This window comes from Anolis sagrei, chromosome 8, assembly GCF_037176765.1.
Source record: "Anolis sagrei isolate rAnoSag1 chromosome 8, rAnoSag1.mat, whole genome shotgun sequence".
NCBI classification, from domain to species: domain Eukaryota; kingdom Metazoa; phylum Chordata; class Lepidosauria; order Squamata; family Dactyloidae; genus Anolis; species Anolis sagrei.
The window spans coordinates 896,704-910,032 of record NC_090028.1 but is presented as its reverse complement, the minus strand read 5'-3'; the positions used below and the strand labels follow the sequence as shown (position 1 = coordinate 910,032).

General features: G+C 45.1%; 1 protein-coding gene across 1 annotated transcript in view; it reads left to right on the top strand.

The window, feature by feature from the left end:
- HYDIN (HYDIN axonemal central pair apparatus protein) overlaps positions 1 to 13,329 on the top strand; it is a 226,597-nt gene that overhangs the window by 61,821 nt on the left and 151,447 nt on the right. Inside the window, exons 19-20 of the mRNA XM_067470916.1 lie at positions 8,893 to 9,160; positions 13,032 to 13,175. Of these exons, the coding sequence (XP_067327017.1) occupies positions 8,893 to 9,160; positions 13,032 to 13,175 (412 nt within the window). The remainder of the gene's footprint in view (positions 1 to 8,892; positions 9,161 to 13,031; positions 13,176 to 13,329) is intronic.

Below are 13,329 nucleotides of genomic sequence, written 5' to 3'. Positions count from 1 at the left end.
GCAGCTGGCAGATGGTAATCTTGTCAGTGCTGATTGTTTTTAAGTACAGGCCAAGGTCTTTAGGCAGTGTACCAATCACCACTGGGACTCCCTTGACTGGCTTGTGCCAGAATCTTTGCAGTTCGATCTTTAAATCCTCATATTGTGTTAGCTTTTCCTGTTGTTTCTCTGCAATCCTGCTGTCACCTGGGATTGCAACATCGACAATCCATACTTTGTTTTTTTAACATGATTGTGAGGTCAGGAGTGTTGTGCTCCAGAACTCTGTCTGTCTGAATTCGGAAATCCCAGAGGAGTTTGACATGTTCATTTTCTGTAACTTTTTCCAGCTTGTGATCCCACCAGTTCTTTGTCGCAAGCAGATGGGGTTTGTGGCACAAGTTCCAATGAATGCATTTTCAGTGAACTTTCTAATATTTTCCCAAACCCCGATGATATCTAGATATTTGATAATCCAACAATGTGGCAGTGAGTCAAATGCAGTTTTGGAATCAATCCAAGTTGTAGAGGTATTATTATTATTATTATTATTATTATTATTATATACCAGACTTGGGCAAACTTCGGCCCTCCGGGTGTTATAAAAACATGGGGAAAGTTTATTAAACTGGCAAAACTTTGTTTTTGTGGGAGGGACATCATCCTGCCATAGCACATTTTACACTAGTTTCGCAAATCAATTCAACCTTGTTTGTGGTAGCCTAGCCACAAAAACAAAGTTTCTGGAATGTAACAACTGTTAACGTTAGCAGAGTATCGCAGAAGCTCAGAATAATGGACTCTGGAGTCTCCAGTAAAAGCAGTTTTTCAGCTTTACTTAAGCAGCTCAAAATAGACAACATACACCATCAGCAGACAGACGTGAAGAACACAAACCGAAAGAGATCGGAACTAATACAAACTGCAGCTGGAAGGAAGTTCATCTCTGGCACTCCCTAATCTATTACAGAGCAAGAACTCAGGGTCACATTCTCACAGCTTGCTACTTTTGCTGTTTAACCCTTCTGTGTCAAACTACATCCTGGCAATACAGGATGTAGTTTGCAATCACAATCCTATCACATGAAATTACTTTTAAACACACATCATACATGAATCACACACTGACAACAACTACTTTCAAAGTTAGGATCGCACAACTAAACAGGAGCAACACTTTCAAAACAAAAACAGGAAATGTTTCAAGTTTTGTTATATAGTGTACTCGTATGTCCTCCCTGGACACACTGAGCTTACGAATGGCTGGAGGCAGGGCCATTGATAAAGCAGCTGCCTCAGTCGTCCCACAGATATTGTCATTTTGGGTAAAGGCCAATGTGGTGGAGCCTGTCATGATGTCCTTTTGTGGCCGCAGGCTTTGAAATGCGTTTGGTATTAGACTAGCGAGCTACCCACCTTGGATGGCGGGAGTCATGCCACCGCAGAAAAAAGCACTGCTCGACCGAACGCCGCATCCTTCTTCGCCATCAAATCAAGCTTATAATGTGAAACAAAAGTCAGCGGCGTCGACCATGTGGCAGCTCGACAAATGGCGTCCAAGGGCACACCCTTCCAAAATGCTGCCGTAGTAGATACTGCTCTTGTGGAATGTCCTTTCACGGCAGATGGGATCTCACGTCCAGATTTCTGGTAAGCCAACTTGATTGCAGAAACTATCCATGAGGATAGACGCTGCGATGACACAGGAGAACCGCAAGAATCTTTCCTATACTTCACAAATAACTTAGGAGTTTTTCTTATGTCTTTAGTTCTACTAAGGTAGAACGCCAAAGCCCTGCGGACATCAAGCAAATGGAGACTACGCTCCAAAGGGGAGTCCGGGTTCTGGAAGAAGGATGGCAAAATAATCTCCTGTGACATATGAAAATGTGATGTTACCTTGGGAAGAAAGGCAATGTCTGTACGGAGCACTACCTTATCCCTGTGGAACCGGAGATATGGTTCATCTGATCTAAGTGCGCAAAGTTCGCTAACGCGCCGAGCCGACGTTATTGCCACCAGAAAGGAAGTTTTCCAGGAAAGATGAGAGATATCACACGTGGCCATAGGCTCGTAAGGCGCACTTTGAAGAGATGATAGCACGATCTCCAAATTCCATGAGGGAATAACAGGGGCAACTGCTGGTTTGACATTCCCGTAGCCTTTGAGGAAAAGTTTAACTAAATATTCCCCAAAAAGGGAGGGCAGTCCTTCTTTCCTTCTGTACCATGAGATGGCTGCGAGGTAACACTTTAATGATGAGATAGACAAACCTAAGTCAGATAATGAAATCAAAAAGTCTAACACTACTGAAACTGGAGCTCTAACAGGGTCGCAGCCCCTACTCAACATATACTTTGTGTAACGAGCCCACTTATAAACATAAGAACGCTTAGTAGACGGTTTTTGTGCCGCATCTAAAATAGCCCTAACTGGACTAGACAAACCTAAGGTAAGATCTAATGATCTGGGGCAATCCTCCAGGCAGTGAGCCTCAGCACGTGAACGTCCGGGTAGCAAACCCTTCCATCCTGTAAGGTCAGGAGGTCTGTCCTGCTCGACAGACGTCTGTACCTCCCGTTGGACATCCCGAGAAGAACTGAGAACCATGGTTGACGAGGCCACCATGGTGTCACCAGAATACAGTTCCCTCTGTCCCTCCTTAATTTCGAAAGGACCTTCGCCAACAGGGGAAACGGAGGAAACGCGTAAAGGAAATCTCCTGACCACTTGAGAAGGAATGCATCCCCCAGACATCCCTGCGCTAGATTGGCTCTTCTGCGTGCACAGAAGAGGGAACATTTCGCGTTCTCCCTCGATGCAAAAAGGTCTATTTTCGGGACCCCCCAGATCCCGAAGATCATATTGAGTTCCCCTTGACTGAGAGACCACTCGTGGCTCGAAATGGGTGTCCTGCTTAGCGTGTCCGCCAAAACATTCTCCTCCCCTGGGAGGTGAACGGCCATCAGATGGATCTCTCTCGCTATGCACCAGTCCCAGATACGCATTGTCAGTCTTGACAGAGTCTGGGACCGTGTTCCCCCTTGCTTGTTTATATAGAACATTGTCGTTGTGTTGTCCGTTATCACCTGCACTACCTCGCCCAACAATTCCATCTCGAAAGATTTTAGTGCCTTTTCCACTGCGAGCAGTTCCAGTACGTTTATATGGAACTTGGCCTCCTCTGGAGTCCAAAGACCTCGGGCAGTGAGACCATTGAAATGCGCTCCCCACCCTCTTAAAGACGAATCCGTCGTGACAACTTTTGACGGTTCGGGAGGTTGAAAAGGCAGGCCTACAGTAACATTGGTAGGTTCTGTCCACCACAATAGGGAGGTCCGCACTTCCTCTGGCACGCGAAACCGCACATGGGGGTCGTCTATGCCAGGACGGAACACTGACAGGAACCAGTTCTGGATGGTTCTGAAACGCAAGCGGGCATATGGCGTGACCGCTGTTGTGGAGGCCATATGCCCCAGTAGTACTTGAATTGTCTTTGCTGACACTTCCCCTGAACATAGGACTTGCACAACCAGGGACTTGAGTGACTCGAAACGCTCCTCCGGTAGAAATGCCTTCTGGTAAGTTGAATCCAAGACGGCTCCAATAAACTGAATTCTGCGGGCAGGTACTAGATGGGACTTTTCCCTGTTCACCACAAGACCTATAGACTGGAGAAGAGAGAGAACTGTGTCAACATGCACACGTAGGCGGTCACATGAGCTCGCTACTAACAGCCAGTCATCTATATACGGATACACCGTAATGCCCCTAGTCCTGAGGTGGGCAGCGACCACTGCCATGCATTTTGTGAAGACTCTAGGAGCCGTAGTAAGGCCGAATGGCAAGACGTTAAAATTAAAGGCCCTTTCTCCAACCATGAAAGCAAGATATTTCCTGTGGTGTTCAGCTATGGAAATGTGAAAATATGCGTCCTTTAAATCAATTGATGCGAACCAATCATCTTTATTTAAAAAGGGAAGGATCATAGGGAGAGAAATCATACGAAACTTTCTCGAATCAATATACATGTTCACTCCCCTTAAATCTAGTATTGGACGCAAACCTCCACCTTTCTTGGTTACTAAAAAATAACGAGAAAAATAACACCTGTTGAACATTGAAGAGTGAACGCGCGAAATCGCGCCCTTACTCAATAACTTCTCAATCTCTTCCAGCAGTGCTGGGGATTCGGGAGTAACTTTTAACTGTCCCAACGGGGGCCGAGATTTAAATTCTATTGAATAACCATACTCAACAATTTGGAGGACCCAACTATCGGTCGTTATTGCGGCCCAAGACCGTGCAAACGGCCTAAGCCTATCCTTAAATAGAAAACACTCAACTAGTTCTGAAGGCTCAGGCTGAAAAGAGCCTAACTGTTGCGGGACAGAAACAGATGGATCGTCAAAGACGACGCCTGGGATTTCCCGCAGTCTTAACCTTATTCTGGTTATATGGTTGGTACCTAGGCTTTGCACCAAAGCTCTGCCTACGGTTATATTGAAACTTTGTTGAAGCATTCCGATTGTTCTGGGTTGCACTGTATCCACTATAATTGGACTTACGATAAAAGGGGGCTGATTGCTGCCAACGAGGCTTCTGCTGGCTACCTGGCTGCCAAGAGTAAGAATATGGATAGGGATATTTGGCTGCCTGCATAACCTCACGTGAATGCTTAATTTTTTCATCCGTTGCTGGATCAAAAAGACCTTCCTCATGCATTGGAAGGTCTTCTGCCAACAACCTACTCTCCTCTGATAACGAAGAAGCACGCAACCACGCATGACGACGTATGGCTGTGGCCGTGGCGAAGAGTTTTCCAGATGTCTCAGCCATATGTTTGGCAAAAGTTTTTTGAAATTTAGAAAGAATAAGGGCTTCTTCTTGATAAGCCTTAGGAAGACGGCGGTCTTCAGCAGGCAGGAGATGAATAAAAGGTAGGACTTTGTTCCAGAGAAAACTCTGGTATCCGCTCATAAAGGTGGCGTAATGAGCCATCCTAGCGAATAACCCCGCAGCTATATGCACTTTCTTCCCGAGGGAATCAATCTTTTTGCCTTCCTTGTCTGGTGGTGACACAGAAAATTTTTTAGGCCTTCTAGACCTAGCTGCTTCCGCCACTACCGTATTAGGAGCAGTGGGGCGGGCAATCCAATTTGCTGATGAAAGGTCTACTTTGTAGAAAAGGTCAACCCGCTTAGGAATTGCTGGGGCAATTGACGGGGAAATGTCAGGGACCTTTGTCAACTTAAGCAAATATGGCAATGTTGGGAGTAGTGTAGGAGAGGAAGTATCTTGTTCCTCAGGAGTAAACATATGGTCTTCTACTGTAGAAACAGGTTTGGGAGCAGGAATGCTTAATGCAGTTATCATTCTCCCAATCATTTGCACAAATTTATTAAAGTCATCCATACGGTCCCCATTAGGCTCCTTATCATTGCCTATATCAGGGGCCTCCATCATCTCCACAGAAGCATCTGAGTCAATAATGTCATTTGGATGGTGATCCTCACAGACAGATGGCAACGGTGTGCCCCTTTGGGAATAATAACATCCCTGACGCTCATCTCTCATGCACCCAGGGATTGTCTCTCGTTCTGTTAATTGTCTGTCAAGTCTATAGTCCTCATTACGACACCTAGGAGGACGTAAGTTCCCTTGAGTAGGAGGCATAGGTGGTGGTGGTCCACAATAGATGAATCTCCCTTGAGGTGTGATTTCATAAAATCCTGGGTGAGGGAGGGGGAGCTCTCTACCATCCCGACGGGAAAGCCTTGAAGAGGAGGCTTTCTTCACTTTCTTTGCACGTGCTTGCCTGCGCATCCTAGCAGAGCAGGATGAATCAGAGCAGGTACTGGATGATGAAGAGGAGGAGGAGGAGGAGTCACTGGAACTGGATCGATCCCGACGCCTTCTCTTGCCCTTGCTCCTACGGGATGGAGCGCGAGCACGGCGCCGACTCGGGGCCCCAGCGCCTGGCATCCCCGATGTGGAAGGCTGTGCGGAGCTCGCGCGGTGCCGATTCAAATCCCCAGCACTCGCGCCAGCTGAAAGGAGGAGCCCTTCATAGGCTGCTTGCCTTGGCTCCTCCTCTGAGGCAGTCCCTTGGGCAGTGGGAGGAGCCGGCGCCGAGAGCGTCGGCATCGGCGGCGTGACGCCGGTCTCCTCCCGCGCACGCGCGGGGCGTGCTGCAGCCGATCTCGGCTCTCTTTCACTTTCAATATCCTCCTGTGCTCGCACGAGGCGAGCGGAGGCTCCTGCCGGCTCCTCTGCAATGGTAAAGCCACGTGGAGGAGTCTCTTCTCCCCTCTCAGCTAAAGGGGCCAGCTGAGGGGCTGCGGCCATGGATCCTGCCGCTTGCGTAGGGAGCCTTGCCGAGGTGGATTTGCCCTCGACATTCTTCATTTTTTTAGCTTTCTTCGCCGGCTTCGTTTTGGACGTCAGCCCAGGTAAGCTTTTATCTCTTGGCTCAATGGATTTTATCACAGGAAGAAGTGCCCGTTCATACAGGGCAGCTTTTAAACGAATTTCTCTGTTCTTCCTTGTTTGTGGGGTGAAGGACTTACAAATGGAGCAGGCCTGAGATAAATGTCCTTCACCCAAGCAAGCGATGCACAGGGAATGTGCATCATTATCGGGATAATTACTCTGGCAGGCAGAGCAACGTTTGAAACCCTTTGTAAGGGACATAATAATAATAATAATATGTGAAATATAGCCGTTCTGAACGGCAGGAAGATCCGGCTTGCTGCTGTAAGGCGCGGATGAAGAGATCTGGAGGCGGTTGGCCTGCCGCGGGCTATTTATGCTATCTTGGGGAGTGTGCGCGGGGCCAACCGCTTTTTCTTTTAAAATTCAACTGAAGATTCCGGATGAGACTGCGCATGCGCAGAGAGAGTACCATTAGTGCGCATTCACAGCACAGACACGTAGGGAAACTACGGTTACAGGTAAGCAACCTCTCATGTCTTTACTGAATTTCTTTCAGTGTTTACTTTAAGATGTTTTGGATGATCCCGCCTGTGTGGTGGTCTTGCCTGTCAGAGTATTGAAACTTTGCCAGCGGAAGGATTGCTAGATCAGCAGACACTGTATTTCAGAAATCAGGACTCTGCAAGCTTTTAGTTACAACAGAAAGCTAAGTTTACTAAGTACATCTATACACATCCATTCATAGCAAGCAACAGACAGGAACCACTAGGCAAAAACAACAGTCTCTGAACATCTGCTTATCTGAGTTCTGGCTGAGACCAGATCCTCCCTCTTCTTCCCAGCCAGAGAACACGTTATCTCATTTCTGTCAAGGTTACATTTCCTCTGCCTCAGCACAATATTTCTAATACACAATTGAACAGAATAGAATCCATCTTGAATTACATAGAAACACATTGAAAAACACACATGCATAACCAAATAATCCTGACATTGCCTGATGTTATGGGTTTTGTTTTGTTTCCGCCCCAGAGATACAGTGTTTACTTGACTCTAATGCTCACCTTTTGGGGCTAAATGAGCTTTCCGAAATCAGAGTGTGCATTAGATTTGCACACTATGGGAATCTCAGTGGTGAACCAAAGCAAAAGGGGAAGCTGCTTCCGGAGCACAAGCAACTCCTCTTGGAGGGTCTTCATCTCTAATTCAATTGCAATGGCAGAATGCAATGCAATGCTAGGATCTAAGGCACACCTATTTTGGCCAAATGACAGAGAGTGCATTTTTTTGCTGCTTGTTGCACATTACATTTGCCTGCAAATACTTTTTTGAATTTCAGGGTTTTGAAAGTGGAGCTGCGCATTAGATTTGATGGCGCATTAGACTTGAGTCAATCCAAGTATATTTATACTAGCTTTACCCAACACGCGTTGCTGTGGCCAACCTTCTCTCCCTCCCTCTCTCCTTCTTTCACTCCTTCCTTCATTTCCTTTTCTTCTTTCCTTTCTTCCTTCTCTACCTGTTTACTTCCTTCCTTAGCTTTTTGCTCCCATCCTTCCTTCTCTTTGTTTCTTTCTTTCCCTCCCTCTTTCTCTCCTTCTTTCTCTTCTTCCTTTGCTCCGTCTTTCCTCCCTTCCCTTTTTTCTTTCCTTCTCTCCTCCTTTCTTCTCTTGCTCTTTCCTTCCTCCTCCCTTTTTATTTTCCTTCCTCTTTCTCTCCTTTCTTCCCTCTCTATCTCTTTCCTTCCTTCCTTCCTTCCTTCCTTCCTTCCTTCCTTCCTTCCTTCACTCTTGACTTCCAGACTTCCTTTTCTTTCTTTCTTTCTTTCTTTCTTTCTTTCTTTCTTTCTTTCTTTTCTTCCCTCCCTTTCTCTTCTTCCTTTGCTTTTTTCCCTCTCTTCCCCTTCCCAAATTCCCCTTCCTTCCTTCTTTCCTTCCTTCCTTTTGACACCTTCCCTTCACCTTCCCTTTCTTCTTTTTTTCTATCTTTCTTTCCTTTCCTCCTTCCTTCCTTCCTTTCTCCCTTCTTTCCCATCCTCCTTCTCTCTCTGTATTCTTTCTTTCCTACCTTTCTACTTTCATATACCTTCTCAACTTCTCTTTCCTTCCTTCATACAACTTACCTCCCTTCGTTCCTTCCTTCCTTCCTTTCCTTCCTTTCTCCGTTCTTTCCCATCCTCCTTCTTCCCCTGGGCAGTGCGCATGCTCAGTTGGTTTTTGTAATTGTGAGTTTGTTGAAATGTTGTTTGGAATTTTGATGAGTGTTGTGCATACCTTGTGGGTTGAGGTATGTGCACGGCAAATTTGGTGAGTTTTCGTTGGGGTTTTTTCGCGTTTTGCTGTCCCGTTGAACACCCTTTCCCATTTTATATATATAGATGTCAGGACAGCATGCCAATCCTTTCAGTGAGCAACAGTGTGCTTTCTGCTCATTGCCACCATGTTATTGACCTTTGCCCTTCCTCTGCCCTTCCCCCAGCCTGGACCCTTGCTTCTACCGCTTCCGGATCACCAACCGCGGCCGCCGTACCCACCAGCTCTACTGGATGACCGAAGGCTTCCGCCCCTTCCGCCTGCGTGCTGCCAGCCTGCCCGCCATTGGCCCCTCCGCCCGTGGCACGGGCCCCTCCCGTCAGGCCAAGGACGACTCCCCCTTCCCTGTCTTCAAGCTCCGGCCACTCCGGATGGAGCTCATCCCGGGACAGAGCCTGGACATGCAGTTGGAGGGCTCTTCCGACACCCCTAAGGTAGGACCAGACGAACACGGGCTCATAGAATCATAGCATCTTAAGACTCATAGAATCATAAACCCATAGGCTCATAGACTGATAGAACCATAGACTCATAGACTCTTACTCATATAACTGTAGACTCATAGACTGATAGAACCATAGATTCATAGAATGATAGAACCATAGACTCATAGAACCTTAGACTCATAGAATGATAGACAGAATCATAGACTCATAGATCCAGAGACCCATGGAACCATATACTCATAGAATCTTACTCATAGAATGATAGGCTCATAGAATCATAGACTTATAGTATCAAAGACTCATTGAATCATGGACTCATAGACACATAGAACCATAGACTCATAGACACATAGAAACATAGACTCATAGAATCTTACTCATAGAATGACAGGCTCATAGAATCATAGACTCATAGAATCATAGACTCATAGTATCATAGACTCATTGAATCATGGACTCATAGACACATAGAACCATAGACTCATAGACACAGAACCATAGAGTCATAGAATTTTACTCATGGAATGATAGGCTCATGGAATGATAGTCTCATAGAACCATAGACACATAAACTCATATAATCTTAGACTCATATAATCATAGACTCATAGAACCAGAGACTCATGGAACCATATACTCATAGAATCTTACTCATAGAATGATAGGTTCATAGAATCATAGACTCATAGTATCATGGACTCATAGACACATAGAACCATAGACTCATAGACACAGAACCATAGAGTCATAGAATTTTATTCATGGAATGATAGGCTCATAGAATGATAGGCTCATAAAGTGATAGAACCATAGACTCATATAATCTTACTCATAGAATGATAGGCTCATAGAATGATAGGTTCATAGAACCATAGACTCATAAACTCATATAATCTTAGACTTATATAATCATAGACTCATAGACTCATAGAACCATAGACTCATAGAACCATAGACTCATAGAATGATAGAGACATAGAATGATAGAGACATAGAACCATAGACCCATAGAACCTTAGACTCTTAGAATCTTACTCATAGAATGATAGGCTCATAGAATGATAGTCATAAACTCATAGAATCTTGGACTCATATAATCATAGACTCATAGACACATAGAACCATCAACTCATAGAACCATACTCATAGAACCTTAGACTCTTAGAATCTTACTCATAGAATGATAGACTCATAGAATCATGGACTCAGACACATAGAACCATAGACCCACAGAACCTTAGACTTTTAGAATCTTACTCATAGAATGATAGGCTCATAGAATGATAGACTCATAAACTCATAGAATCTTAGACTAATCATAGACTCATAGACTCATAGAACCATCGACTCATAGAACCATAGACTGATAGAACCTTAGACTCTTAGAATCTTACTTATAGAATGATAGGGTCATAGAATGATAGACTCATAAACTTATAGAATCTTAGACTCATATAATCATAGACTCATAGACACATAGAACCACCGACTCATAGAACCATAGACACATAGAACCATAGACTCATAGAACCATAGACTCATAGAACCATAGACTCTTAGAATCTTACTAATAGAATGATAGGCTCATCGAATCATGGACTCATAGGTACATAGAACCTTAGACTCATAGACTGATAGAACCTTAGTCTAGACTCTTAGAATCTTACTCATAGAATGATAGGCTCATAGAATGATAGACTCATGCCAGTGGCCACATGACCTTGGAAGTGTCTATGGACAATGCTGACTGTTTGGCTGAGAAATGGAGATGAGCTCCAGAGTCCCAGAGTCAGACACAACTAGGCTTAACGTCAGGCGGAAACCTTGACCTTTAGCTAGAGAGGAGCTCTGGCCCATATTTCCCTTTTGCAGGGAAGCATTGCACATTCTTCCTTAATTGCCTTCTCAAACGAGCAGCTGCTTCCAAGGGTTGCTTGGAGCATCAAAAGATGCTGTAACCACATCATTAGAGCTTCCTGCTTGTTACTATAGTGACCATACGCTTTGCTTCCAAATGCCATTGAAGCAGAAGCCGTCCTCATTATACAAACGAGACGAGTGGGGCCTGATCCAGGCTCAGTGCCTCTCAGTTTCGTTCCTTGGTTGTTGGATTTGTGTTTTCGCTGCAAGCATGTCTTCCATTTTGGTTGTTTCCAGACTAGACGCTTGTTGGTATTGCTGAGCCTCGTGGGTTTCAGACATTTCTGCGGTTGTTGGTCCAGGATGGGAGTTTGTGATGCACACGGACTAAGATTTACTTTAAACATTTAAAATGCATAATTAATGAGCTGCAGAAGACCTCGAAGAGAACCTTTTCCTCTCGATGTCAGGGGAAATTATGCAACTGGCATCAGGCAATTTGCATTCAGAAAGCAAAAAGTTATGCTGAACAGAAGCAGCTTCTTCTCCTGACCTGTACGTCAACAATAGGATCTTGAAGGGCAGGCAGAAGGAGAAACTGCCCATTTGACCCACTGACCCACTTGTGTTGTCCTCGGCTTCCATTCTGGGCACTGACCGTGATGTTGGGTAGATAATGCACTGTTAGAAGGAAAAATACAGTTCTAATGGACATGTGGTCACACAGCCACTGAAGGGTTAAGTAGGTGGTGATGTGAAACTGAGTCATGGCCATGCGATAGGCATGATGAGAATTGTATCATTAGAAATGCATTGCCTGCAACTGGATGGAAAAATACCGTACGAATGGACATGTGGTCACACACCCACTGAAGGGTTAAGTGGGTGGTCATGTGGAACTGAGTCATGGCCATGTGATAGGCATGATGAGAATTGTATCATTAGAAATGCATTGCCTGCAACTGGATGGAAAAATACCGTACGAATGGACATGTGGTCACACACCCACTGAAGGGTTAAGTGGGTGGTCATGTGGAACTGAGTCATGGCCATGTGATAGGCATGATGAGAATTGTATCATTAGAAATGCGTTGTCCGTAACTGGATGGAAAAATACAGTTCTAATGGACATGTGGTCATGTGGTGATGTGGAACTGAGTCATGGCCATGCGATAGGCGTGATGAGAATTGTATCATTAGAAATGCATTGCCTGTAACTGGATGGAAAAATACAGTTCTAATGGACATGTGGTCATACACCCACGGAAGGGTTAAGTAGGTGGTGATGTGGTACTGAGTTATGACCACGTGATAGGCATGATGAGAATTGTATCATTAGAAATGCATTGCCTGTAACTGGATGGAAAATACAGTTCTAATGGACATGTGGTCATGTGGTGATGTGGAACTGAGTCATGGCCATGCGATAGGCATGATGAGAATTGTATCATTAGAAATGCATTGCCTGTAACTGGATGGAAAATACAGTTCTAATGAACATGTGGTCACACACCCACTGAAGGGTTAAGTGGGTGGTGATGTGGAACAGAGTCATGGCCATGTGACAGGCATGACAAGAATTGTACCATTGCTTGTTGTCACTGTTTGATGGTGAGAAGCTATGTGTTTAGAAGTCAGTAGCAAGCATGTGCCATTATTCTCGTCGTCATGAGTGTGCATGTATACCAATAGGAGATCAGGGCATCTTGATGTGTATATAGCTCTACAAAAGCAAGATTAAGTACTATGAGTTTGGATGAAATCCAAAATGTTTTCTTAAAACAGTGAGCAGCACAAGGTCAGAGACTGTGCAGAAAAACTCTGCTAACTACTGATTAAAGACTCTGCAATGTTTGGGTTGATTTTTATAGCTTGCCCTGAGTCAATCAGTGCAATGTGCAGCATAGGGAGGGCGTGATAAAGGAAGGAGGAAACTATAAAACACACACCTATCTCTGTCATTTTTTTCCCGACACGTGATCTCTCCCTCCGTGCCCAGGTCATCCAGGAGAGGCTGATTTGCCACGCCATCATAGGGAAGCAGTCTGGGAAGGAGTGCATCATGACGGTCGACGTCTCCTGCCAATTCATTGCCCCCGTGCTCCAGATCTCCTCCAAAGAGATCACTTTCCGAGTGGAAAAGGTCAGTACTTTGATCCTAAGGCTCCTCTCCAAGTCCCCTTCTACACTGCCATATAACTTCCAGATTTACCTGCTTTGAACTAGATTATCTGGATTCCACATTGTGGCACCATTTCTTAAGGTTGGCTTTGCATCTCGTGGTGCCAGAGCACAAT